Genomic DNA, 27,243 nt, shown 5'->3' on the forward strand with positions numbered 1-27,243 from the left:
TTTTATAACATGTTTAATTTGGTGCGATTCAAATAAAAAGACATACTGGGTTTTTTTTTCCAATAAGAAAAATCATAAACTCTTCCTTTAAATGAAAGTGAATATTTCGCTGAATTGGACCCAGTCAATCAGCATTAAATACTAACACCATCCTAATCCTTAAAGCTGTTAATAATAAGCAGATAATATCACCGTAACCCATTAAACTATTAGATTGAAGGTAAAATTATAATATACCTAATGCCTTTATTGTTCATGGCGACATCGTGCCAGCTAGGTATTACATTCCGTGACATAGGTGCTGGAATAGTAGCGTGTTCCTAATGTTTGAACGAGAGACCGTACACACTGGATCGAAAACAGTGGAGAATTGACTAAACAAATAATACAAAATAATACATATATTAACTGAAACTTTTGACAGATAGCATAAGCCATGGCTACTGTTGAAGTCTCCAAACGACAATATTGTCCAACTCGGGCTAAGGAGAACAACAGAAGCGAGCTTGTTGCAGGCAGCACTCTGAAGTCGAAGTTAAGGCCGCGAAGAATGGTGTCTGGACAACCTGAGAATCATGACAAGTTGTAAGTGTAATTATACTACAACAACAACAACAACAACAACAACAACAATAACTACTACTACTACTGCTACTGCTACTGCTACTGCTGCTACTACTACTACTACTACTACTACTACTACTACTACTACTACTACTACTACTACTACTACTACTACTACTGAAACTACTGCTACTACTGCTACTACTTCTACTTCTACTGCTACTACTGCTACTACTGCTACTACTGCTACTACTGCTACTGTTGTTGTTGCTGCTGTTGTTGCTGATGATGATGATTATTATTATTATTATTATTATACTGCTGCTGCTGCTGCTGCTGATGATGATGATGATGATGATGATGAACAAACAAAAAACAAAACAAACAATCAAATACATATTTATTCATTATTTGTTATTTATTAATTCAATTTAGTTCCTAAACTTCATTACTTCTTTTTCAGGATTAAAACGCATATTCTTCAGAATACGGAACACCCAGAAAGAAAAAGTTATTCAACGAGACAAGCAAATCACTTCGGGCAAGATCGAGCAGAAACTATCTGCATGTTGTGCGACACCGTCGTTAATGAGCGTCAGTACTACCTTTGGGAATCGCAGTACACGAAATCTTCATTTTGCTCAAGGTGTTCGGATAACAATTCCGGACTTCGGTATATTTCTTACTGGGGAACGCCTAGCTATGTGAAGGGTTCCTGGCGTAAACGCCACAACGCAGGAAGAAGCATAGATATCGACCTTACCCCGCTCCTTCAAGTCTTGGACCGCATAGACAGAATGGATACCAGCATGGGCACCGTCACTCCATCTAGTGGAAATGTACTGCATAAAATCAGCGAGGCTAATGAAAGAGACAATAGTCGCATGGATAGGTATAAAAGAACCGCAGAAGAGGAACTGACTTTTAGAGATAACGTGGATAAAGACATTAGCAATACTGAGCAAAGTCCTCGGCGATATGTTTTACCACAACGCGCATTAACACGAATAGTCTCCACAGAAAGTGAAAATACCTCGTTTGATACAACGTCTTTATCGCGAAATGGTTCAGAAAGTAATGGTATTGAATATTACACCGAAAACAGCATTTGTGATGAAGCTGAAGAGGTATGTCCCCTTGAACAAACTGAAATATGCATACCAAAAGAAGAAACAAATGAGGAAAATAGCAATCGATTGAAATACTCTATTTTTGAAAGCGGTTTGGAAAATGATACTATAAAACGGAGAAGTACTGCAGAGGAGGATCACATTACCGCAGCAATGAAAATAGTAGAAGAGAAATCCACTTCTCCAATACAACGCACAAGAAGAAAATCAATTCTCTCTGTAAGGTCCAGTCAAGAGTTAACCTCTGCCTACACCGAACCCATGAATTCAAATGGTGCACCAAACATGAAACGGAGAAAAAGTGTTATATTCAGGATATGCGATTCAAGTTCCTCAGACTCGGGGGACGACATCGAGAAAGCAAGTGATTACAAAGATGAAAAAAGCAAAAATGAATCAGCTGATTTATCTTCAGATATTGCTTATGAACTGGAGAACACATCCAATGAAACGTATAATTTACCTGCAGTTGTAGTAATCAAAAGGGACCGTGCACCTATAGTTTCAATTGAAACGACTAAACAATTAAAGACTTTCGAGACGACATGCTTTGACAAGTCTTCTTTAAACAAATCAAATGCAACAGTTTCATCTAAAGAAGGTAGCTGGAATGTAAAAACAGACGCAACAAAAGAAACCAAGAGAGATTTTGAAGAAATCAGACAGAAAATGGAGGGCTTAAGTCAAAGAAGACACAGTATGAGGAGAAGATCTTTGCAGGATATTTCCAAAGGAAAATTTCGGTCAATGTATCTCCATACAACAGGGCGTAACAATGAAAACAACAGCTCGGATTCAGAAAACGATGATAGTGACAGTTCATATGAATCGATGGAAACTCTTTCTTGCAGTACCAATACAAATAACACTAACGTTTGTGATAATTCAGGTTCATATCATACAGAGGACGATTCCAGTTCACTTGAAGAAGTCAGTGAACTAACGAAAGGAAGTCACAATACATCTGGCTTTGATGAGTCTGAGGACGACAGAGATGAAGATATAAGTACAACAGAACAGCAAAGCACTTCTCTCGACGCATTTCAGAAAAGTTCAAATGTGAATGAGCGCAATGATGGCCATCAGACACAAAATCTTTGTAAATGTGATGGCAAGTGGAAATCATATTCAGATGTATCCTCTCCAGAAAGTGAAAATAATGATCCATGTGTTGAATCTCAAACAATACTTGCTGCAAGAAAATTAACAAATGATAGCAGAAAATATTGTAGATCAAACCTGAAGCGACTTCCTCAGGTAAATAACACTGGCAAATGGAAAACAAGTCTTGGTTTTTCTACCACTTCAAGTGATCTTAGTGACGACAGTTGTTTGAAAACCGATGATGATGAGCATCTTCAAAGTAAAACAGAAGAAATTGTAAATGAAGAAAAGCCCGAATTGTGGAAAAACTATAAATCCTCGGTTGACAATAACGTAAGGAAAAAAATACGACGAAGATTTTCTCGGGTTCACTCCTCAAATGAACTGGGAACTGCGCATCAATACCGTGTAAGTTCGGGTAGTTGGAGAGACAAGGTATACGGAACAAAACAAGAAGAGGAATCTGAATCAGAATCAGAAAAACTTGATGAACAGAACGATGCCAATAATTATATTGAGCTAGATGGCGACCAAAAAGAGGAGAATGCTTTGAACTGGCGTACCAGGGGTTATAGTGTGGACTTTTTTATGTCACGCAAGTCTATTACTGGTTCTGAAATTCTCGATAGATATAAGACAGCTATTTCCAATCGGCAGAAACGAAACAGTAGGGACGAGAAAGTGTATGTTGCAAAAGCAAGAAGAGCTAAGACAAGTGCAATTTCTCGGATTATGACAGAATCGACATTGACCTCTGGGTTCACACCCAGACAAAGTTCTGGCTCGAGGAAGGGCAGCTTGAGTGCTGAACAAGTACAGATGGCTTTTCAGCGAGCAGAAGAGTGTTCTAAGCGAACAACAGAGAGGCTCAAACAACAGTTGGCGCAGGCACAGTTTTAAGTGTATATATTAGACCTTTACAATGTAATACAATGTTGTTGTTTTCTTTCAGCATTAAGTCGTCCAATTCATAAAGTTCATGACATTCTTGCCTACGAGGAATCTTCAAAAGAAGAATTCCAAAAACAGCTGATTTTTGTCTTTTATAAAGTGCAAAGATATGGCGTAATGCACGCCATCTTACATTGACAGAAAAGATTTGTTTTCTACTTTTCGTTTCTGTAGATTATTGATTCTTGTGGCATGGTAATATTGTTTAAAATAAAAAAAGCGAAAACGAGAAGTCGTCTGGTTTACAGTACTTTGTGTGCTAGTTATGACTGTGTCACTTCATGATGGTATTTGTTAAAATGATGAGAAAAATGGTCGCATAGAAAATGGTAGAATCTGAATAACAGTTCAAGTAAAAACTTATTTGCAAAAGCATCGTCCAAAAGAACATTTTTTATCAAACACAAAGCAAAAATTGCTATCATAGTAGAGGGTTATTTTTAGCGTATTGAAACAAATATATTTACTATTGAAATTTAAAAAGATTAGCGTTTAAAGCTATGCAATTACAATTTTATACGAATAAGCTCCCCCGAAATTCGAGGAAAGGTATTAAAGAAAATAATTGAAGATTAATAGTAGTTTAACAGAAATATGAACCGAACTCACATAATTTCTAATTTTAGGTTAGGGGTTCGGTTGACTTTATTTTCAACTTACAGGGACTTAGTTTATCAATTAAGTAATGTGATTTAAGTTTGACGCCATGTCGTTCAAACATCTCCGGTGTTTTGGCCAAATCGAAATGTATTTCAGACAAATATTTCTAGTGTATGAATGTAAAGAATATTACACATTTAAGAGCAACATATTTAATCGAATAAACGTAAAACCTATTTGGTACAACAAGGATGATAACTCTGTAAAAATGGTGAATCATTATGTTTGCTATAGATATTGCATGTCATATTCGTAATTGTTCAATATTTGAGAGTGTTTTCCTCGTTCTCATCTACACTCCCATATCAAAACGGTAACAAGTAGGCGGAGCTTGACCGTTCCATAGCTACCGCGCTGATAAAGTGCAACACTTTTCACTTATACATCACGCTAGTTATTGAACATTTACGTTACCCGTAACTCTCGTGGTTGAAAGTATACATTGCCGATAAAGCGTTCGTCTATATTATCAATATCTCGGGTGATTTTCGTATATGCATCTTCAAAAACAATGGCAATTGAAAACTGACCAATCATAAAAGTTGTCAAGAGCTTGTTACATTTGTATAAATCGGCCCCAATGTAAATAATGCTTGTATGAAGTAACCCCAGTGTTCTTGAAGTGTGGTCTGGATTTATTTTGTTTATTAGGAACAAACTACCCCTTAAATGCAGGTAGTAATACCTTGTTTAATAATTGAAAAGTACAATTGTACTGTACATGGGTTTACGATGGTCTGCTCAGATGAGTACCTGCCGGCTGTTGTTTGGTTCATGCAAGTAAGGAAAAACAACAACTCGATATTGATTACGTTCAAAAGAATGTTGTCAATATAAAATATGTGAGTATAAAATTATTCCCAGGAATAGTAGCCTGGAGCAAATTTTTATTGAAATGAGAAAATAAACCTTTTTGAAAAGTTTCATTTAATTGTTCAGTATATGAAAATAACGATTAGTCGGTAAGCTAATTGTTTAATATTGTTAGTAAAGAAAATGGGTTAATAGGAATAAATTTAATAAAAATAATACTATTGTACATCGATCTTATCCGATTATATATTGCAAACAATGTTTCCCTCGTCTAACACGGCTCGAAACTCACGTGTACTATTGTGTGTGAACTCCTCTAAACTTAGTAGACTATAACCCATTTATACATATTAGGTGGCGTTTTTGTAACCAAACTTCCGCTTCGAACGAAAACAGCAAAATCATAAGCCGGTTCACAATACTTAATTTACAACATGTCAAGAGGAAGCAGCGCTGGATTTGACCGTCATATAACTATATTTTCGCCCGAAGGAAGACTGTATCAAGTCGGTATGTAACACTGGCTTGAACGTCTCTTAGTAACGCTAAATTATACACCTCAGCCTGAGGCTCAGGCTCCGTGGGACTGGGTGGGGTAATTTAATTCTAAAATAAATATAATATACAGTACATTCATCAAGTAAGACCTTCTTCTCTCGATGGTTCCGAGTTATAAAGCCGATTACCCCAGATTCCCTCAGAGGGTACACCTTTGCAGCCAACACCATGAATTTATCAATTGTCCGCATGCCCTGGAGTTAGTCTAAAATAATAGAGGTGTTATACGGGATTCTGGATTCTTCCAATCCCTAACGTGTAAAAAATAGATAAAAAAGGTTCATGTAAGTGCAAAAACATTTTGTACAAAACAAGCATTAAATGGATTAAAACACAGGATAACATTTCCAATTAAAAAGAAATTTGATTGACACATACACAGGGTTCGAATTTAGACTGGCGTACTCGCAAAATGCGAGCGACATTTGCACATTGCGAGTGACTTTTATTCAAGCTCGCAAAATTCTGATAGTGGCTTTTTCTAGACCACAAAATGTTAAAAGGGAAGGAGAATAAACATGAACTTAACTCTGCTACATAGTCGAGTGTAAACAGCGTATAAGTGGCATGTTTACACTACCAGAATAAAGAAGACAGTACGGAGTCACGCTCTAGTAAGTTTTCAAAAATAGAACAAATACGGAACAGGCCGAGTTTTATCTCCAATCTTTCCGGGATGCTCTGAGGCGTGCATAATACAAAGTGAATAAAAATGACGTAATCACCTAGCTCAACCATTGGCTAAATTTAGCACTTTTGCGCACTATATGTAAACCCCATCAACCTTTAAATATATTTCCGCCCAACTGTCAAAATGAATAGACTTCGTCGATCGATAAAGTTCATGGTCCAAAGCATCCACGCTACATTTACTGTTGCTTTTATTAATTTTAAATGTATAATGTTATAGTTTTTAATACTTATAGACTTAATGAAATATGTAGCGTGCTTGTCAAATGGGTATTAAATTACCCGAAGGCGAGGGTAAATATACAAAGTGAACAATCTCAAATTATTGGACAGCTTTGGTATCAAATAAGCCATCAACAAGTTCTAGTAGTCGAGTCACTCGAAAAAGATACTTCTGAATATTTATATTGTCTTAGGTGTTAACTTCTACTTTAATTAGACAATATTAAAAGGGAATAAAGCAAATAATAAAATTGCAAGTTGATTTTTCATTTTGCGAGTTGCCTCAAAATGCACTCGCAAAATTTTGCGAGTGCTCTTCAAAGTTAAATTCGAACCCTGATACAACAATTATACCATGCATCAAAACTCAACCATCTCCGGCAGGCTTCGAGGTAGACCCCGAAAATACAATCTGTGGCCGAAAGTGTTCCCATTGTTGTAAATCTGTGAACCGCATCCTTGCAGGTGCTCTTCATGTATATATTGTTATGTTTTGACAGTATGAAATGAAGAAAAATGCATCAAATGCATAATAATTTGTTAAAAATAAATTTTAGACGCAATATGCTTTGACCCTGAATCCCGATCGGAATAGCTACCCACTTTTTGTACAAAACAATTTGTATGTGAAGGATTTGCCATATATATCAAAAATTGTAAAAGAAATCTGTCAACTTAGAAATATTTGGAGTAGCCCTGGAGTTTGGGCCACCGATGGTGATTAGATCAATGGATTATGAACGCGATGTTAACTCTATGAAACTCAGCAGACATAAGAGTCTACACTAAAATTAATTTTGTTTGAATAAAAATCTCAATTGATTTTGATGGCTCCAGGTAATTGCTGTTATTCAATTTCCTTTGGGTTTTATTTATTTTTCAAATCCACTTCCGAGAAAATATTTGATTACAAGGTACATGACCTTGACTAACAAAGTACATAAAGATAATAATAGCTTACTTCTGAAGAAGAAATATTTATTCCTTGCTTATCCCATCAGACATGGAGCCCTTGCGGAGTTTTAAAATTGGATGTGGTAGCAGCAGCTTAAGGCGATTGTGTGCGTACCACCACCTTGCCTATAAAAGAATATATCCGTGCGATGTTGCAATCTCTCGCACGGTGGAAAGCATTTTTTTTCGATAAAAGTGTGGTTGGTAGTGTGTTTCTTTTAATTTAATTACAAAAATCACAATTGAAAGTGACTGGATTCAAACACATGATCAAAGTGCAAAGCCCCTAGAACGATTTTAAGCATAAAAAAATCTGTAAAGTTAGATCTCCTAAGAGCAAGATTCCTGTTTTGCACATCATTTTACATGTGTTTTGAGTGGAAATACCATTGATGCAAGTAAAAAAAAAATCCTTAGTTTGAAAACATACATATTTTTATTCATAAAAGGAAATTTCAATCAAAATAGTCATCCTCCTGATCAGTCATCAGCACATGGCAGATCAAATGCCTTGCTGAAGAGATAAACTAGCTTAAACCAAAATTGGGTCTTTCAGAAGAATATAAACACAGTCGAAAATAATCGTATCCGAAATATGTGTAGTTCTTGCAATCACATTTTAAAAGCCATAATTACGCCGTTATTGAGTTCCCATTAATAAAACTGGAATAATATTCATATTATCTACCTAGGGACAAAGAACGATTCAAGTTTTCTTTGTTTACCGTCGTCTTTTGGCAGTGTTCGAAATTCGCAACAGCCCGAGGCTACCGAATTTCAGATCGGGCTACCGATTTTCCATAGAAACTAAGCCAACCGGTCAACCGGTTTTTTCCTTATGCGATTTAAAAAAAATACCAATTAAACGTGTAAATCATCGTGATTTTATACGCTTATTATTCCAGAATGCGTCCTATCTGGCGACTAGAGCGATTAGTCGCCTTGGCAACGGGGAAAGATCAAAGCGAAGTCATTTAGTAATTAACGCCCGAAGCGACAAGTGATTATCGATCGTCTCTAGCCAGTAACGTCTTTTAGCGGCAGTCCAACTCAATGACGTCAATAACTCCACCCATTATGTAAATTAATTTACAGATAACTTCGGCAGTTTTCGCTTACTTACGACGGCTGTAAAAAAAACAACAATGCAAAAATATCAAAATTGATATTTCATTTATTTCGTTTTAATTGTATTTGATTTATTAGCTAAATTTAAAAGATAGAAGTTTTTAATGCGTAACAGAAAATTAACATTTTACATTGTCTTAAATGGGCGGGAAACAGGATCCGGTTTACTTCCTGACATATTTAATCAAAGTGGAAGGAGAATTGTTGGATATAGTTAAATCATTGTCAGTTTACAGCACAATAAGGTTTTATTACCTTTGAATTGCTTTGCCATTTATTTTAAAGATCAGTTTTAGGAATATTGGCAATAGAAAAATTGTTTTTTTGTTAATACATTGCACCATCGCAGTCGAAGGTATTTAAAAATTAAATTGATCGTATTTTTACGTTTCAATTTTAAACCTTTTGAACTTATAGACATAATATTATTTTTTGTATGATAAGGGACATTTTAAGAACAAAATCATAAAATCCTAATGTAGAAGGCAGCTGTTAACCTGAGAATAGCCGGGTCATACGGCCATAATTGCCAGGGGATATCCCCAGCCCCCAGGTCTTATTGAGAGCCCTGGAAGTTAAAGGTCATGATACATTATCTTGTAAATTGTCTGCTGCTATAGAATTAAACACAAACAGAGGCAATATATCAATGGTTCAATTTTAATTATTAACAAGTCAAGAGAATATTTATTTGGCATTTACACACCATTTAATATACAATAAATCGCTGGTAAGAACTTGATGCTTCTTACAATGTAAAAACAAATAATTTCTGAACAAGAAATAATTATTTCTTGCTGATCTCATCAGACGCAGAGTTCCGCTGCATGGTCATAAAATCAGACAATCTCTGAGGATGCTGTTTTAAAACCTCCACAGTAAGCAATGTCGAGAAACAGCGAGGGAGACAGTTTTACCCTTGAAGGAAACCCATAAACAGCGACTTTATTCCTTAGAGTGAGCTAGGAAAGGGTGTCTTACTCGTTGAGTGTACTAAACACGACTTGGATCTTTTTTGATTGCCATCTGACATAACAGGAAACATTCTTCAGCTTTTTTACAGGTTTTAATATGTAATAACAGGAGGGCTACCATTAAAGGAAGTTGGAAGTACCCTACTCCCTAAAAATGGGCCAGAACTTCCAATATTGAGTCATTGGAAAAACAAAAACTTCCCCTCTTTGGAGAAAGCTTGTGAAGGCTTTGAAGTTCAGAATATCAAAATCTGGTGTCAATGTTACTTATTGCCCACATTTTTAATAAATCTATGTAAAATGTATTCTTTAAATATTAGTTTGTGTAGTTTGCAAGTTATTGTTACACATTATTTAATATTTAATGTATCGAGGTTTGACTATAGTGGAAAATTCTTTGTTTCAGAGCCACAAACTTCCAAAATTCAGAGGAAACTTCAAAACATGCTTTTAAAGGGAGTTCAAACTCACCAGTTTTAAATTCTAAATGGAAGCCCTGAATACAATAATGTAAAACTCTCGTAACTTGTTTTACAATCAAATTTTGTAATTGTATATTGAAAGTAAGAAAATCCTAGTCAAGAACATGATTAGTCCTCTGACAAATGTTTATAACAACTTAACCCCACAAACATAGGCTATGCCCTTAAAAAATATTTCTGAGATACACTTATGTACAAAATCGTTAATATGACTATTTTTCCATCATTTCAGAGTATGCCTTCAAAGCAGTGAATCAGGGAGGGTTGACTTCAGTTGCAGTGCGAGGCAAAGACAGTGCAGTTGTTGTCACACAAAAAAAAGTCCCTGTATGATCTTACAATATACTGCTTGAATTTAGATGCTAGAACCCTTTTGTTGCCGTGTATTAAACTGACGTGTATTTAGAATAGAGAAATGAGTTATGGAACTTGTTTAAACTTTTCTTTTGCTCACGTTGTACATGTATATGTAGTTTATTCATTTTTTATTAAAATTTATCTAAAATCAATAAGGGACACAAACAAGCAATTATTGCTGTTACTATTGTTAAACCTGTTCCAATATTTCAGGACAAGCTGCTTGATGCTAGCACAGTAACCCACCTGTTTAGGCTGACAGAGGACATAGGCTGTGTCATGACTGGCATGATTGGTAAGGTTTTCTTTAAACACTTGCTAATGTACAAGTTTTCAAAATTATTCACGAAGTTAATGACATCAATGCAAGTGTATTTTTCGATTTTGCGGACAATAGTGGAACAAGAGGTCACTGTTTGAAGCTTGCAAAGCCTAAAGATCACAAGTCTATTTGATTAAATTCTTTCGGACATCGTACTATATCCACTTGGAACAGCCTTCCACAAAATGTTGTTACATGCAGCACCGTGAACAGTTTTAAATCACAACTGGATAAGTTATGGGCACAAAAACGTTTTGATCTAAGTGATGTGTATTAAAATCATCAATAAATTCATCAGTAAACAATCAGACCGGAGTGAATTCATCAATATTTTCATTGATAAACAATCAGACCGGAGTGAATTCATCAATATTTTCATTGATAAACAATCAGACCGGAGTGAATTCATCAATATTTTCATTGATAAACAATCAGACCAGAGTGGAGATTTGCACAGAAGTAATCTAAAGGGATCAACTAGCCTAAAGGGCTAAACATTTCCCTAGAAGACACAAGGTACTGTGAAATCATTAATGTTCGTGGGGTATTAATGTTCGTGGTTTTCGTGGGTTGGATGATCCACGAATTCAAGATCCCACGAAATATAAACCCTTTATTCACTTTTTCAATTGCCTTGTTACGTACATACTCTAGTATATTCTTTACAGAGGTCGCAGTATACAGTGTTAAAACCTGTCTCACTGTATAACTTACGATCATTATTCTGTTAATATGTTGTAACTGCCTTTAACAAATAATGAACCAAATCAATTAAATGTGTTTTATGCAGCAAATGACAGTTATAAGCAGGTGTTTAAACGTGTGCTGTTAATGAAAATCTCCAAGTTTACAAGATGTGCGTGATGAGTGTCCATACTCGATTTTTTTATTTAATAAAATAATTAATCGATTACTAGTATATTGAAGGTTACTAAGCACCGAACGTGACAATATACGCACCTTTTCGGTGTTTTCACAGTTTGCAAAATTCTTAATTGGCATTCAATGGCTTCCCCTATCTGTATTTATGATCAGGGTACATCTTCTTTTATTACCTTTATTCCCAATTAAATTGATAAGTGACATGGGTATATGCACTAATTGGCATGTCATACCACATTAGCAAGTGTCATAAACCGAGTGACGTAGAAGACGGAAACACGGGCCAGCGCGTGGATATTATGCAGACGATCTAGGACGATCAAGTACCCATGAAATTGTTTTTTTTTCGGCAAACCACGAAATTTCATGCCCACGAACATTAATGATTTCACAGTAGGTAGGTAGGTAGGTAGGTAGTATCAGCTAGCTGTGGCAACTTCATGTTGCAATTTGATTTATGCCTTTCTTATCCAGTTTATTCTATGGGCATATCCCCATATAAAAAAATCTTTGGAATCAAGCAGATTTTCTTTCCTGCATGATTATATTTTAACTCATTTGACTTGAGCCTAGTTCATAGCCGTAATCGCGATGTCTGCATTTTCAAGCCGAATCTAGGGGTTCACTGACGTAATGTATTCATATGCTGTATTTTGATTGGATTGCCGTTAGCAAATTTGAATAATCAAAGTAGTACCAGAACTGATTACAATGAAAACATCCAATAAAAATAGTTCTCCTAACAAGACAAGCTAATTGTATGTTCTTTTAATGAAGCACAAGAAATGGGTACGTAGCGAGTGAGTTAATCGGGTTAACTACATGAATGTTCTTGCATACGGTCAGATTAAATGCAATAAGAATATGAACATATTCAGTGTTTGACACTAAGACTTTTAGAGAAGGAGTCCACTTGACTCCTTAATTCCAAAATCAAGGAGTACGGCATAAAAATAAGGAGTCCAGGATAATTAGAACATTTATTCAAATTTATTGACTCAATGCTCCAGCTAGCCCTAAATAACAGGTTGGGACACCCGCTGCCCTTTTCAAGTACCCGGTTGCCATTTTACTACACCCTGCTGTGCCCTTTTGTTTGCCAGTCAATGTCCAGAAATGAATTATAAATGTACATACTTTTGACACTAACTTAAAGTTAACAGCTGAGGTAACAAACTCTAAGTACCGTATTGAAAGAAGTAACATCACATTACATAAAAAGTTGAGTACTGGCCCTTGCAAGTGTCCCATAAAGGCTAATTTAATTCACATCAAAATTGTCATTTGGCTGGAGCACTGATGACTATTTATTCAATGATTTCACAGAGCCTTTGGTATTTCATTTCTGAAAGGCAAACTAGAGATTTGTATTCTGAGAGCACATTTAAGTTATATTTTAATTGTTTTATTCAAATAACATGAACATGACTGAAACTATTTATCTTATAGATTCTAATATGACTTGAAAAAATTGCCATGAACTGACGATCTACCGTATTATATCATGTATAGGACGCTAGCATAGATAGGACGCAGGCAAAAAAATAGTTGAGAAAACGGGTAAAAACCCTTAATATATAAGATAGGACGCAGCGAAAAAATGTCAAAATCGGAGCCGAAAATTGAGGTTGGTCAAGTATTTATAACATATATATTGAAGTAAAAACAAACAAAAAATTGTATATAAGGCATATTTTGGTAACTGTCTTGTGTATTTCGATAATTATTGTCGTATTTTGGTAATTTAGCGTACACAACAATGATATATGTCTTGACATTTTGAGAACATATAGGCATATTATAAGACTTATACAAATGCCTTAATAGTCCCGACTGACAGTCAACCGTTGCAACCGTTGCAATAGTCTCCACATGCCTTCTGAATGACAGTCAACCGTTGCAACCGTTGCAATCGCAACAAAACTGTGTATTGTCAAAACTGATGATTGTTTTGATAAGGCTTGTCGCTGTGCGCATTAAAGCATGTCGGCATAATTAAGTGTCAGTAATTAGCCTTGACAGCGGAAGGCACATCGGGTAAAGTGCGAACAAACAACCATAAGGTATTACCATCACAATAGTTTGTTCTATTGATGTTTTTCTAATAACAGACAGCGGGTGTTTTTCACACCTTCGCACATTTGAAAAGATTTGATAGTGACAATAATGCTACTTTGCGTTATGCACATTCATTTATCAATTTTTTAAAACAGTAACATACAACAAAATGTTGTGTAAAATATCGAAACATTAAAATCATAAACAACGATTAATTGATATTAACCTCCTTTCCCGATTTCCGTTGCCGTTATAACTCAATCCAGTTAAAGTGCACTCACATCGAGTTTTTGTGAGTTTTATGAAAAAGTAAACACTCGTGTTTTTTTTCAATTTATTTCTCAATAAATCATTTTAAAGTAAACATTCAATATATTTCTGCGTGTGTTAACTTGCGTGATTTTACCTATGTTAGTTGTTCTCTTCGGTGACGCAGTACAGATACTTACTATTACCGCGTTCTTCCCCGGTCCGATATTTTCGACCTGAAATGGACTTGGAAAAAAACAGATGAAATTCTAATAGCATAGAAAGGACGCAGGCAATTTTTAAGACGAGAATTGGGGGTAAAAAAGTGCGTCCTATGCATGATATAATACGGTAGATATAGAACCTTGGCCTCTTGTGAAGCGGCTGTGGAGCCATCAGATATAAGGGAATTGAACGGGGGCATTATCAAATACTGAATTTTGTTTAATTGGAACATTCATCTGCAATCAGTGCAATGAGACACTGACATGCCTTATATGTTGTGTCAATGCTAACGGACTTTGCAATATAAGCTTGGTACATGGTGACATAGTCTGTGTAGGACTGTCCTTATTTCTGAATAATGTTCAGCATCCATAAACAGAATGCACTACCTGTCAAAGATAGCTTTGTTCAGCTGAATTAACAAGCAGTCAGCTGGTGATTAACTTGATTATTTTTCACTTTTTTGCATTTCCTTAGCTTATAATATTATCATGGCCCTTAAAAGAGTTTTGATGGCTTTCAATCGCACGTTAGAGCGCACAGTGACAAAGCTCCCTACAGTCAGGTACTCATACAGATGTCAGTTCAAACATCAGCCAAGACAATTGTTTTAACCATGCTTGCTGAATTTCCTTTCTCTATAAATTACAAACTCTTTATGAATTTTTTTTTTTTTCAGTTCTTTTATTTTCGCTGCCGGTGGCGAAATCCATTTTACCGTTGACATAAACATTGTTTACATCTAAAATCAATGAGGAATATTTTTGGTAAACACCGTTTGACGGGTTTTAACGATTTAGTTACCATATTACAAACTTTAAAAGATACATGATTCATGAATACCAGTCTATGACGTCACTTACTACTTTAAAGAGCGTCTAAATGATAACGATTTGACGAGTCGCAAAATAAACATACGAGCTTTCGGATACTTTTAACCTTTTGATACGATTAGTGTGCAATTGGATTTTGAAATGAAGGAGTCCGACGGACTGCCTAGACGGAAAATCCGGTAGTCCGAGCCGAATTTTAGGAGTCTCGGACTACCGGACTCCCGTTAGTGTCGAACGCTGATATTGGAAAAGAACGCATCGACATTTTCCGTTCAAAGCTCTTGATTGATAGACTGGTAGCCGCTTTCTCTTTTATCCGAAAAGAGACCAGTATCAGCTAACCACGGTGCCCGTCGTGCATTCGAAATGTCTTGTGGGTACGTAAAACGAATCAAGCTTGCGGTCTAAGTAGTAAACAACCAAGATATTTGTTGTTGTTTTTTATAAAAAGTATTGTTATCCTTTGTATAGAATGTTGGTATTAATTTATTAACAGGGCTGTTTTCGACCTAATTTGCATGTTGCCGTGACAATTTCTTTTTAAATACAAAGTTTATTTTTTAACTAATCATTGCATGTCACTCAGCACTTTTTTTAAATACAGCATGATTTTTGGTATTGATTGTTTTAATACTATTAATGTAAAATAAAAAACCATATGCCGCGTACCTGTATAACGTTATAACTTGTGTTCTTGAGGAAAAGTAAATTCGGGTACCAGTCTACTGTATTGACTCATTCACTCTGATCAGAGCGGTCGAATGATTCACACATGTACATGTTATCACTACCTCCGGATGCTGATGATGTGAATTTTATACGTGTTATATTGAAGAAATTTATCAATAAAGTCGCCATTGAATGATTACCACCATCAAACGGATTTATTGTCATCTTACCGTGGATAGCATGGTTAATTTGACACGTAGAATTTCAAGCAATACAAGTTCGTTTGATAAATCATGTGATTTCAATTTTGCAAAATGGAGATAAAGAAATATCAAATATGCGCATACTTATTTATAAAGTTTCATTTTAAATGAAGCCAAATGTATGAATATGTGCATAGCATCTGGCTTATGAATATGGTGAGTGTTTACCTATGTGCATAGAAATGTCTTGCCATTCTCAGTGTAAGTACATTTTGTTCAATGACATTGTGTGATAAACCATCGCCATTTGCCTGCTCACTTTTGATTTCTACTCTTATTATGCACCAGTCAATTGTTACCACCCCCTCGGCGTATACTAGGGAAAAGGGCAGTGTTTTCACCTTTCAGCGGTGTCCTCACAGTGCCTGATGATTGCGGTGGTTTTGTCTTCCCGCAAAATATAGCGGGGAATTACCCTTACCTAAGATCCTTGGGGTGCGAGGTTATTTGGCAGGGATTTTACCATCAGTGCGTTCCCGCAGGGTAGGGCAGGGATTTTATAGGGGATTGGTTGGACTGAAAGTCAAAGTATTTCCCAGACCTGGAGGGGGGGGGGGCGTGGTTACATTTGACTGGTGCATAAAGTTCTTTTTCTGAAGACGTTTTGAGCTCACTTTTTGTTTCCTCGCCAAGAATGAAAATCAGTAATCACCAAATGTTGTGGCATAGTGAAGCATAGTGAAGTAATGAAGATTTAACCTCACAACAGTCTTTCTCAAATGCTGTCCAGGCTTTTTTATGCTTAAGAATAACTTACCTGGAGATGTCAGACCAGAAATCGTCTTGGCATGAGATTGGATTACTATGGATCAGCATGCACCAGTCAATTGTAACCAGGGCCCCCACATCCGGGGGTATACCGGGGAAATGGGCTGTGTTTTTACCTTTCAGGTGGCCCCGCAGTAACGGGTCTTCGTGGAAAATACAGTGCGGATGTGGCTTAACCTAATGTCCCTTGGGTGCTGGGGGGGATTTGGTGGGGACTTTGACATCAGATCATCCCTGCAGGGCGGGGATTTTAGCTTGGGTTGGCTGGCCGAAAGTAAAAGTCCCCGCTATTCCCTGGACCGGGGGGGGTGCATGGTTACAATTAATTGACTGATGCATAAGCTTGCGTATACATACAGATTCAGTGTTTTGGTGCACAGTTGACTAATTACTTATTAGAAGTTAAGAATATATATTTATTTATATAAGTTATACTTTGCAATCTAAATCATAGATTTGGAAAAGGTAACCTGTATCAATAAATGCAATTATAAATAAATAACTGTGCAAATCTTTATGAATCATCCAAATATGAGTACCTTGCAGGGTCTATGTTATTTTTTAAAAATTATACTAAGGGAGCTTTCAAGATTAGCTTTCCAATCGCATACACAATGCAGTTTGAAACCTTGATAAATCAAACAAATCTTGGTTGCAGACCATTCCTATTAAATATTTGATAAGTCACAGACATTATAAGGTACATTTTAAATGGGCTGTACTCAGTTAATAATGAAAAAGAAAAAAAAAACACTTTCTTTTTTATAGAAACCTGACATTAACTTGGTATCGATGTGTACCGAATTAATGCATTGAAACTTACTAACTGATGATGCACATAGTTTACAAATGATTCATTAATAGCAGTTATTTCGTGTTTTTCCTTTAAAAAAAGTACATTGTATGTCTGCCGAGTATAATTAATTCCTTATGCGTAATCTGTCGTTGATGTTATTACGTGATTTAAGCGAGTTAGGTATATATCTGGAAATTCCACCCAGTCTTTATAGCATAGTGGATTCGACACTGCACTGCAATTTTTTTACATTTTGGTATTTTATTTACAATAACGATATCAAAGAGTAAAATAGTTTATTAAAAAATTGTCCTTAGATTCGTTAAAGAAAAAAATCCAACTTTTTTGGTGCCATTCTGGTGTACAGTCCCTTTAATAAACAACAGATGAAGCCAATGCTGTATTAAATTTGAGACAGACAAAAAGAAGACAGTACAAAGTTCAACAAGTGTGACCAATTTGAGAATACCCGGTACCTTACGTAATTTATAAATATTCATGCGATTCAGACAATTTAAATGCTAAAAATCACCAAAAAAAACCATTCCCTTGAAATATTCCTGTCATAGTTTAAACTCATCAAATTTCAATGCACAGCATTTGAAATAATTTTAAACAGATGAAAAACTTATTTTTAAAAAGCACAATACATTGTTTATCTTTTATGTGACCTAACATTAATATAAAAATTTATTCAGATCATAATTTAGAGACTTTTCTTGCACTTAAATGTGAACAAGTATGCTTGGGATTGAACACTAAGAAAAACAAATTTCAATGAAATTGAATGAAGCACAAAATATAGAAAAATTGAAATTTTTTAGACTTTCAAAACATTTATACTAAATACGGTTACATAAAATGATGAATACATTTGTAGGATTTGATATCCCACTAAATGTAACCGTCGGCTTCGTTCATTCTAAACTTTCTCTCAGTGATAAGGAATAAATTTTATTCATTGCAGTTGTTTTCAAACTTTATGAAAATAAGAACAATGGAAACAATGCATTTACTGTTGATCAGTGCAGATTGTGGGAGGTCATGGTTGATTTCACTGAACCACCAATAAGCCCTGCCGAAATTGGATTCTAATTGGTCAGTCAGGTGTTTTTGGTAGGCATAATTAGTATGAATCTTAATTTTAACCATCATTTAAGAATGTTTACCAAATCATTGAATATTGAAATAACAAGCGAAATGTTAGTTTGAATGATGAAAGCCATGAAATATGTGAAGTATTCAAAAAGAGACCATTTTCCAGCTTGTGTCGAGAAAATTATTAAGTAAACTTATTTATTGTTTATCTGGAAAATGTTGAAATCTCATGTTAAGGCTTGATAGCTATGTTATTGCAATATGTTTTATTCATTGCAATATTAATGTAAAACATTTTTATGTTGACTTAAGTTTGTAGATAAAAACTAATGGTATTGGTGATATGAGAATGATCTCGTAAGTCTTTAAAATCCCTTTTGGTATTGTGAGGATTTTGCTCCAGTCTTGATCAGTTTAGCTTTTGAAGATTTTCAAAGTAACTGCAAAACAAGTCCAGCTGCCTAGAAAGACTATGTCAAACCCTGACCAGATAAAATTTCTAGTGTTTTCAAATTACCACCTTGGCAATGGTTTTATCATAACATAGGATATTAATGCTAGTGGTTTTAAAGAAAATGCTAGTGTTTTTGTATTCGGAATGATATATCATAAGTGGCACTAAATTGAACATAATTTATAGTTCTCATTGATAAAACACATAGCCCCAAGTACATGTTGATCTAAGATTTAAGGCTTGGATGGAGTCAGGTCAAGAAAATTGCATGTAACATTGTCAATACATTGTACTTTCCAACGCAAAAACTGTTTGATTATTCAAGTATATAACGCAATCCCCACACCAAGGAAATGCAGTATTGCTTAACCAGCTCAATTGACATCATGAGTTGGACATTAAATTGCTGCAATTAAAGGCACATCTAGATATCAGAATTATTCAAATTCTGATTTAGCAACCTTATTATAGTTTAATATATGAACTACTTTTGCGAAATGAAAGCTTTTTTAGATTTACAAGGACGGGTAAAAGTATTTGTAGTAAAGTAAATGTACTGCAACACCTGATACATGTTGCCTAGGAATCTTACAAATTCTAGGCACTCCAAATGTTACAGTTCTACTCAATTTGGAGTGCCTGAAATGAAAGCTTCTTGATTCTACATTCAACATCTTTCTGTATGACCAATGACCAGGAGAATCATGAACCTACAACCATTTGCAACTATTGAGATAGGGAGCTATCAGGACAGAGACAGAGGACAATACAAAATACAAGAATGGCCTACTGTTGCATTTATTGATGTCTTTTACAAATATTATCCAAAGTATGGCCCTGTGGTTTAAAGCTCCCCTGAAAAAGAGGTGACAGGTTTTCTATATAGGATATAATTACATCATTGAAAATCTCTCTGAAACTGCAAATAACAAACCTTTGATATAAAATGATTTAATCATTTAAACAAGTATGTGTACTTTGGTTAACATATGCTAACCACGTAAATTAATTTGTTTAGATCTGATTTAACGACATTGAGATTTTCAAAAGAACTATGACTTTATCTGATTAAACACTTTAGCCCCACCCCCTCCCTCTACCCACACTTTTAAAATTTCCTTTGCAGCTTGCAAGCAGTTTTAGTCTAAAGTTTAAGCTAGCCCATTAAACAGTGACCCCTTGTGATGTGAGCCGATTTGTTTAATGCTTAGAACATGGTTATCAACATTCCCCTAAATGAAGCCCTAGTCCATCAGTGCTTTCAGCACTTTGATTATTTGTTTGATAATGTTTGGAAGTATCGACATCTACCCTACTCTTCAATCTGTAGTACGGTATACATATTTAGAAATGCCTGGACTTGAATGTGGTACCCCTCCCTCCAGTGGACATACATGAACATTTAGTTTACAAATTCACTTTCTACATTTGAAGTAACCATGCTGATAAAAGACTATTTCCATTTAGGTGAGCCATGCAATGATTTTGTAGAATGTTTCATGTGTTTCAGCTGACAGTAGATCTCAGGTACAGAGAGCTAGATATGAAGCCGCCAAGTGGAAGTACACATATGGCTACGAAATTCCCATGGACATGCTGTGTAAACGTATAGCAGATGTTTCCCAGGTCTACACACAGAGCGCAGAAATGAGGCCTCTAGGATGCAGTAGGTTTTCTTCAATCTTCTTTATTTCATGAAAGCAGATTTAAATGGAGCAGTTGGATCCTGACACTGCTACTTGCTCTTTTCTACCCTTTTTAACATGAAGTGTCCAATATTTGTATTGATATGTCCTTAGAGATGCTTGGTACACTATCAACACAGTGAAGCTTGGTACACTATCGACACACACTATCGACACACAGTGAAGCTTGGTACACTATCGACACACAGTGAAGCTTGGTACACTATCGACACACACTATCGACACACAGTGAAGTTTTTTCATTGGTATTTTATGTTTTTTGGACTTGGACGTTGTTTCACCCTAATCCAAAGTTCTCTGTATTAAAATATGAGCAGCCATTGTGTTGATAACCTACTACCATACTGTAAGGCTTGAAGGTGATAGAAGACCAAGATTGTAAACAAAGTTTGTTTAATAATTGATGCCCATGGTCCACAAATTATGTATGTGTCTATTAGAACATGTAAGGATTGCTCACAATTTTGTGTGTTCATGCTGTATCATGTCTGTATGAAAACAGAAGGGAACTTAAGCAAATTCCATGAAAAGCATTAAGTTACTGAAACAGTTCATTTGTGCGTAAATCTCACACAATAATTGGGTATTTCCGTAACACAGGCATGCAGTGTGTGATTGTATGACATATACTATGCTTATATTGGTTGCAGGTATGATATTGATAGCATATGACCAAGAGAATGGTCCCCAGCTGTACAAAACTGACCCTGCCGGCTATTTCTGTGGGTACAAGGCGTGTAGTGCTGGTGTGAAACAGCTAGAGGCCAACAGTTTCCTTGAGAAGAAGATCAAGAAGAAGCAAGAGTTCACACACAATGAGGCTACTGAGGTTTGTGTTATGAAGATGTGGTATTAAAATGGGCAATTCTCTTGGAAGTAATTATACCCCCCAAAACAAAGTTTGGGGGGGGGGTATACTGGAATCGGGTTGTCCGTCTGTCTGTCTGTCCGTCTGTCCGTCCGTTTTTTTTTTGTCCGGGATTCATCTTTGTCGTTATTGAACAAATCTTTTTCAAACTTTCAAATATTAATGACCATGATGTAAACCTGTGCCTCCGTGGATTTGGTCCGAGTCGCATGATCCTGAGTGGAGTTGTGGCCCCTTAATGAGTTAAATTGGGCAAAATTAGCTTTGTCCAGGATTCTTCTTTGAAGCTATTGAGCAAATCTTTTTCAAACTTTCAAATATTAATGGCCATGATGTAAACCTTTGCCTCCATGAATTTGGTGGGAGTCACATGATCCTGAGTGGAGTTGTGGCCCCTTAATGAGTTAAATTGGGTAAAATTAGTTTTGTTCGTCCTACTCCTTCGTCATTTTTGAATGAATCTTTTTCAAACTTTTAGCCATGGTGAGAACATTTGCCCCTGTGATTGTGGTTGGAATCACATGATCATGTCTCCAATTATGGCCCCTGAATAAGTTAAAATAGGCAAAAATTATACAGCTTTGTCTAGCCTAATCCTTGGTCATTTTTTCTATAAATCTTTTTCAAACTTTCAGATGTCAATGACCATGATATGAACTGTTGAATATGTGATTTGGTGCACCTGTATTAATCAGAATGTTTGCATGGCCTTAAAAAGACCTTTAATTGATTTTGTCCTTAAAAAGACCATCAAAAGTCCTGAAGTTAGGTGCATACAGGCCTTAAATTTGTTACAATATTCGCTTTGGTGGCCTACTCCTTTGTCATTTTTCAATATATTTTTCTCAAAATTTCAGCTATCCATGACCATGATGTGAACCTTTGTATATGTGATTTTGTGCACCTGTATTATTTCCTTGGTACTCATGTGTGGGGGGGAGGTGGTGGGGGTGGGTAAACAGAAATTGGGTTGGCAGACTGTCAAATTCACCCGTCCACCTTCATTTTGGAATATCCTGTCAGGAGTCATGACCCCTTTATGGTGAAAATGAGAGAAACAGGTTTGTTATCTCCCCTGAGGTGGGTGGGAGTGGGGTAATATTCGCTTTGGTGGCCTACTCCTTTGTCATTTTTCATCATGACCCCTTTATGGTGAAAATGAGAGAAACAGGTTTGTTATCTCCCCTGAGGTGGGTGGGAGTGGGGTAATATTCGCTTTGGTGGCCTACTCCTTTGTCATTTTTCAATATATTTTTGCTGCAGTGCCATGGCAGTCCCTGATTCAGTAATAGGTATTCTAAATAAACTAAATAAATGTATTGCCTTGTGCTTTCTAATGATACCATAACTAAGGCCAGGGCAAACAACCTAGACAGGGAAGGGTTGGGGGGTATTCGTTAGCCTTTGGCTTACAGTTCTAGTTTTACATATGGCCATTTACTCCACAAATGGATCTTGTTAAAAGAGTATTTAAGTAAATGGTGTGAAGTGATCCTTCTTATATCATGTTATAGTTGCAAACTTCAGGTATTTAGAAATGAGGGTCAAGAAATTGTTTAAAACCTGTACTGAACCAGTTAACTTACATTGCATTTAATAGTCTTGGGTGGCATCAGCAAAATCTTGTGCAGACAATAACTAAATCATATATCATCAAAACTGTAGAAGCTTGGAGACAGTGTTTGTGGAATAGATTTATGTGGATTTTATTGGTTTTTTCCTTTTACATAGAAATATGTATTAGATTGACGTAGGTGGGCGCACCTATGGGTGACACATCAAATAATGTGCAATTTTATTTGTAAAGCTGTCACGAAAATTTTTTACGTAAATACATTGACTGGTTCATCATTGCATCAGTTATTCACCTAGACGCTTTTTATACCCCCCAAAACAAAGTTTGGGGGGGGGGTATACTGGAATCGGGTTGTCCGTCTGTCTGTCTGTCTGTCTGTCCGTCCGTTTTTTTTTTGTCCGGGATTCATCTTTGTCGTTATTGAACAAATATTTTTCAAACTTTCAGATATTAATGGCCATGATGTAAACTTGCGCCTCTGTGAAATTGGTACGGGTCACATGACCCTGACCAGAGTTATCTCCCCTTGATGTGTTAAAGTAGGCAAAATAAGCCCTGTCCGGGATTCATCTTTGTTATTATTCAACAAATCTTTATCAAACTTTCAGAAATTAATGGCCATGTTGTAAACTTTCGCCTCTGTGAATTTGGTACAGGTCACTTGACCCTGACTGGAGTTATCTCCCCTTGATGTGTTAAAGTAGGCAAAATAAGCCCTGTCCGGGATTCATCTTTGTTATTATTCAACAAATCTTTATCAAACTTTCAGAAATTAATGGCCATGTTGTAAACTTTCGCCTCTGTGAATTTGGTACAGGTCACATGACCCTGACTGGAGTTATCTCCCCTTGTAGGCAAAATTAGCTTTGTCCGGCCTAACTCCAGGGCAAACAACCTAGACATGGAGGGGTGGGGGGTATTCGTTAGCCTATGGCTTACAGTTCTAGTTGAACACATTTTTCTTGCAACTAGTGTATCCACTCCTTTTATTTCATTTATGTCAAGCCTGCTTGTGAGCCAGACATCGTAGTCACCATGGCAGTTCCTTATATGTGTGTGCATCTGTTTGTCTGGACTGAAGAATGTTTGCGCTGCTTCTTGACCATGCATTATAAGATATTAAAAAAACTTGCCATGAAGGTTTACCATGATGAGGTGGCATGTTGTGCACAAAGACCCAGGTCTGTAGGTCAAGGGCATGGTCACACTTAGAGGTTAATGGCAAAATAAGTACTGATGACAGGACTGGTCTAGACTGAGCCTAATCTGTACCATGCATGATAGAATTTTCAAAAAAACTTGCTATGGATGTTAACCATGCTGAGGCGTAGTTTCGCAGGTACAAATATTGTTCAACTCAATGTTATTCCATCATTCCTGTGCTGCAATTGCATGGAAGATCATTATGTTTGTGTCAAAGGCTCCTTCAACTGGCTTGGCATGTCGCCATTTGGCGTCTAGTTTTGTGTTAACCTTTTGACATTGATGTAAACACAGTGCATTTACATTGAGTAAGCAAATGTTCTGTCTGCACTAGGTGAAATAGGACCAGCTGGATGAGGAAAGGCCGGCTATTCAGGGAATGAATAAATCCATAACAAAATCAATGCTTTATTGGTTAATTTTATTCGGGCAAGGACATTATGAAAGCAGCTTGGCTGATTTGGCAAGTTCAGCAAAATGATTATTTCGAATAATGATATCATAAGAATCACTCTCATGGATAACAATACAGTTAAAGCCGTAAACCGTGCATTAATAATAATAAGCTGAATGTGAAAATGTAAATTATTTTCTGCAGGACCCAATTTTGCTGGATGTAGCTATGGCATATGTAACTATTGATATCTCAATCATTTAAACAACAATTAGCTAGGATCTTTCTTTACCTTCTTCTTTTAAAACATCTTTTACAATCCAATTATTGTATTTATATAATGCAGCAGCTGGGAGTTGCTTACGTCATAAGAACGGACATGACAGAAGAGGTTTTTCAAGTTAACATGTACATACTTGTAAATTATTGCAGTATTCTCCCTTTGCTTTCAGATCGCTATCACCTGCCTTTCCAATGTATTATCGGCTGACTTCAAGTCATCAGAAATTGAAGTGGGAGTTGTAACCAAGGACAATCCTCACTTTAAGTAAGCTGCCGTGTCAGTTAGTGGCTCAGGTTACATGATAATGGCTGCCTGACTCTGATGATAGAGTATTCCGATATAGTTATTGAAATGGCAACACATTGTATAGATTTTGATAGTTAATAAAAAAATTGTTTAATACTGGAATTAAATAGATGCAATTACTTTCAATATCAGGGTTCGCTATAAAGCAAGGCTTTGAAAACATTGTCTAACATGGCAAACTTTTCACAAATTGGGAGAAGTTTCTATGATTCAAACTTGTTCTATATATGTATAATCTCTATAAGAATGTTTGGGTATACCGTTCCTCCCACTTTCTCCTCTTTATTTGCCGCTATATAAGTGTATGTTGTATTTGATTGTTCATTCAATACAATTTTTCAGACTCAAACTACATTGCATGTACATATGTACCACAATAATCTGTCAATCTGGAGTTGTACAAATAAAAGCCACGTACCCTAAAAAAGCCAGCCACCAGCCTTTTTATCATGTTTTCTGGCCAGTTCATACCAATAAAATTAGCTTGCCTGTGAATTTTTTATGAGACTGTGTGGCCATTGATGCTTACTATATTAAGGTTTGAAGTCTGACCAAGCACAATCTACTTGCAGGCTGGTAAGGATTTTCCAAATCACATTACTTAACTATGAAGCAGTACCTACATGTTGATAAGGTCAAAGACATACATGTTTGACCATCTTTATCGCAGGTGAATCGAGTGTAGCTTTAATTAATGCTGTATTGTATGTGTGTTTGCAGGATTCTAACAGAGGAAGAGATTGATGTTCATCTTGTGGCGATTGCAGAGAAGGATTGATCAAGTCTCCTACCTGGACCATATATCATATCGACATTCATCTCCACTGATGTGAAGGTGGACTTTTGTCGCAGTGGAAACATCAGTCCATGCAAACTTGTTAAAACCTACGAACATCTTTCAACTCAGATTTATGTGTGTTTATGGATGATCAATAAATAATAGATGAACATTTGTGAAAATGTTAAAAAATCAAGTCAAATCTGACTTAAACAAGAAAAGTGCTTCACTGTTTGTGGTTTAAAATATATGATAATTGTATACTTATTAAATGAATCTGTGAAATGTACATTGTTGTGTAGATTTTTCACCCACCAATTCACTAATAATTTCATTCTTGTCAAGATTTATCAAGTATTGAAATAGCCTTGGTGTCATTGGCATTGTCAGCATTCAAAATCTTCACATTGGCCATGGCTCAGTTTCCAATGAAACTTGGTACACATGTTTCCAGAGATAATTTGTAGCAAGGCCAATAACTCTTGACTTGAAAAATTGGCGAATTACGCTCCTTGTTGACTGGAAAAATATGACACAGACAAGCACTGGTATTCACTTCATGGTGCTCTTGTTCTAGTTGTGGAGTTGTCACATTACGATTGCATCATTTGTATTTTATGGGCAATTTTGTAACAACTCACAATATAGATTGCATGTGGATATTGAAATGTGGCAAAATTTTATGACCAGGCATAGCATAGGCAAGCCCAGATATGCTTGTTTTTGCTAATTAAAGGGCCATAAATTTATTTTATTAAGAGCAGCGGAAAAAGAGACCCAAAGTGCACAACTAAATCACCTCATTAATATTCCCCTAAGGACAGACGCACAGATGGACAAGGGCATATCTATAAGCCCCTCCCCCCACATTAGCACTTTTATGTATGACAGCTGTAGTAAGCATAGTTACTCTTCCTGGAAACCA

At 36.1% G+C, this 27,243-nt stretch overlaps 2 protein-coding genes across 2 annotated transcripts; both read left to right on the forward strand.

The window, feature by feature from the left end:
- The first annotated feature begins 436 nt into the window (after positions 1 to 436).
- On the forward strand, positions 437 to 3,698 carry LOC128207808 (uncharacterized protein DDB_G0287625-like). Its single transcript, XM_052910948.1, has 2 exons — positions 437 to 585; positions 1,028 to 3,698. Exons 1-2 carry the CDS (start codon positions 437 to 439, stop codon positions 3,696 to 3,698), a joined length of 2,820 nt encoding a protein of 939 aa, XP_052766908.1.
- A 1,897-nt stretch (positions 3,699 to 5,595) lies between these two features.
- Positions 5,596 to 26,607, forward strand: LOC128209172 (proteasome subunit alpha type-6-like). Its single transcript, XM_052913081.1, has 7 exons — positions 5,596 to 5,732; positions 10,463 to 10,557; positions 10,801 to 10,882; positions 20,715 to 20,870; positions 21,561 to 21,739; positions 25,404 to 25,498; positions 26,261 to 26,607. The coding sequence occupies exons 1-7, from the start codon at positions 5,657 to 5,659 to the stop codon at positions 26,316 to 26,318; spliced, it is 741 nt and encodes a 246-aa protein (XP_052769041.1). The 5' UTR covers positions 5,596 to 5,656; the 3' UTR covers positions 26,319 to 26,607.
- The last annotated feature ends 636 nt before the right edge of the window (positions 26,608 to 27,243 follow it).

Source organism: Mya arenaria, chromosome 11 (assembly GCF_026914265.1).
Source record: "Mya arenaria isolate MELC-2E11 chromosome 11, ASM2691426v1".
NCBI classification, from domain to species: domain Eukaryota; kingdom Metazoa; phylum Mollusca; class Bivalvia; order Myida; family Myidae; genus Mya; species Mya arenaria.

Excerpts from the sequence above, each read along its gene's own strand:
- LOC128209172 (XM_052913081.1), top strand. The coding sequence starts at position 5,657 with ATGTCAAGAGGAAGCAGCGCTGGATTTGACCGTCATATAACTATATTT. Across the intron at positions 10,883-20,714 it reads TGTCATGACTGGCATGATTG|CTGACAGTAGATCTCAGGTA; the intron begins GTAAGGTTTTCT and ends CATGTGTTTCAG. Across the intron at positions 21,740-25,403 it reads CACACAATGAGGCTACTGAG|ATCGCTATCACCTGCCTTTC; the intron begins GTTTGTGTTATG and ends CTTTGCTTTCAG.
- LOC128207808 (XM_052910948.1), top strand. The coding sequence starts at position 437 with ATGGCTACTGTTGAAGTCTCCAAACGACAATATTGTCCAACTCGGGCT. Across the intron at positions 586-1,027 it reads CCTGAGAATCATGACAAGTT|GATTAAAACGCATATTCTTC; the intron begins GTAAGTGTAATT and ends CTTCTTTTTCAG.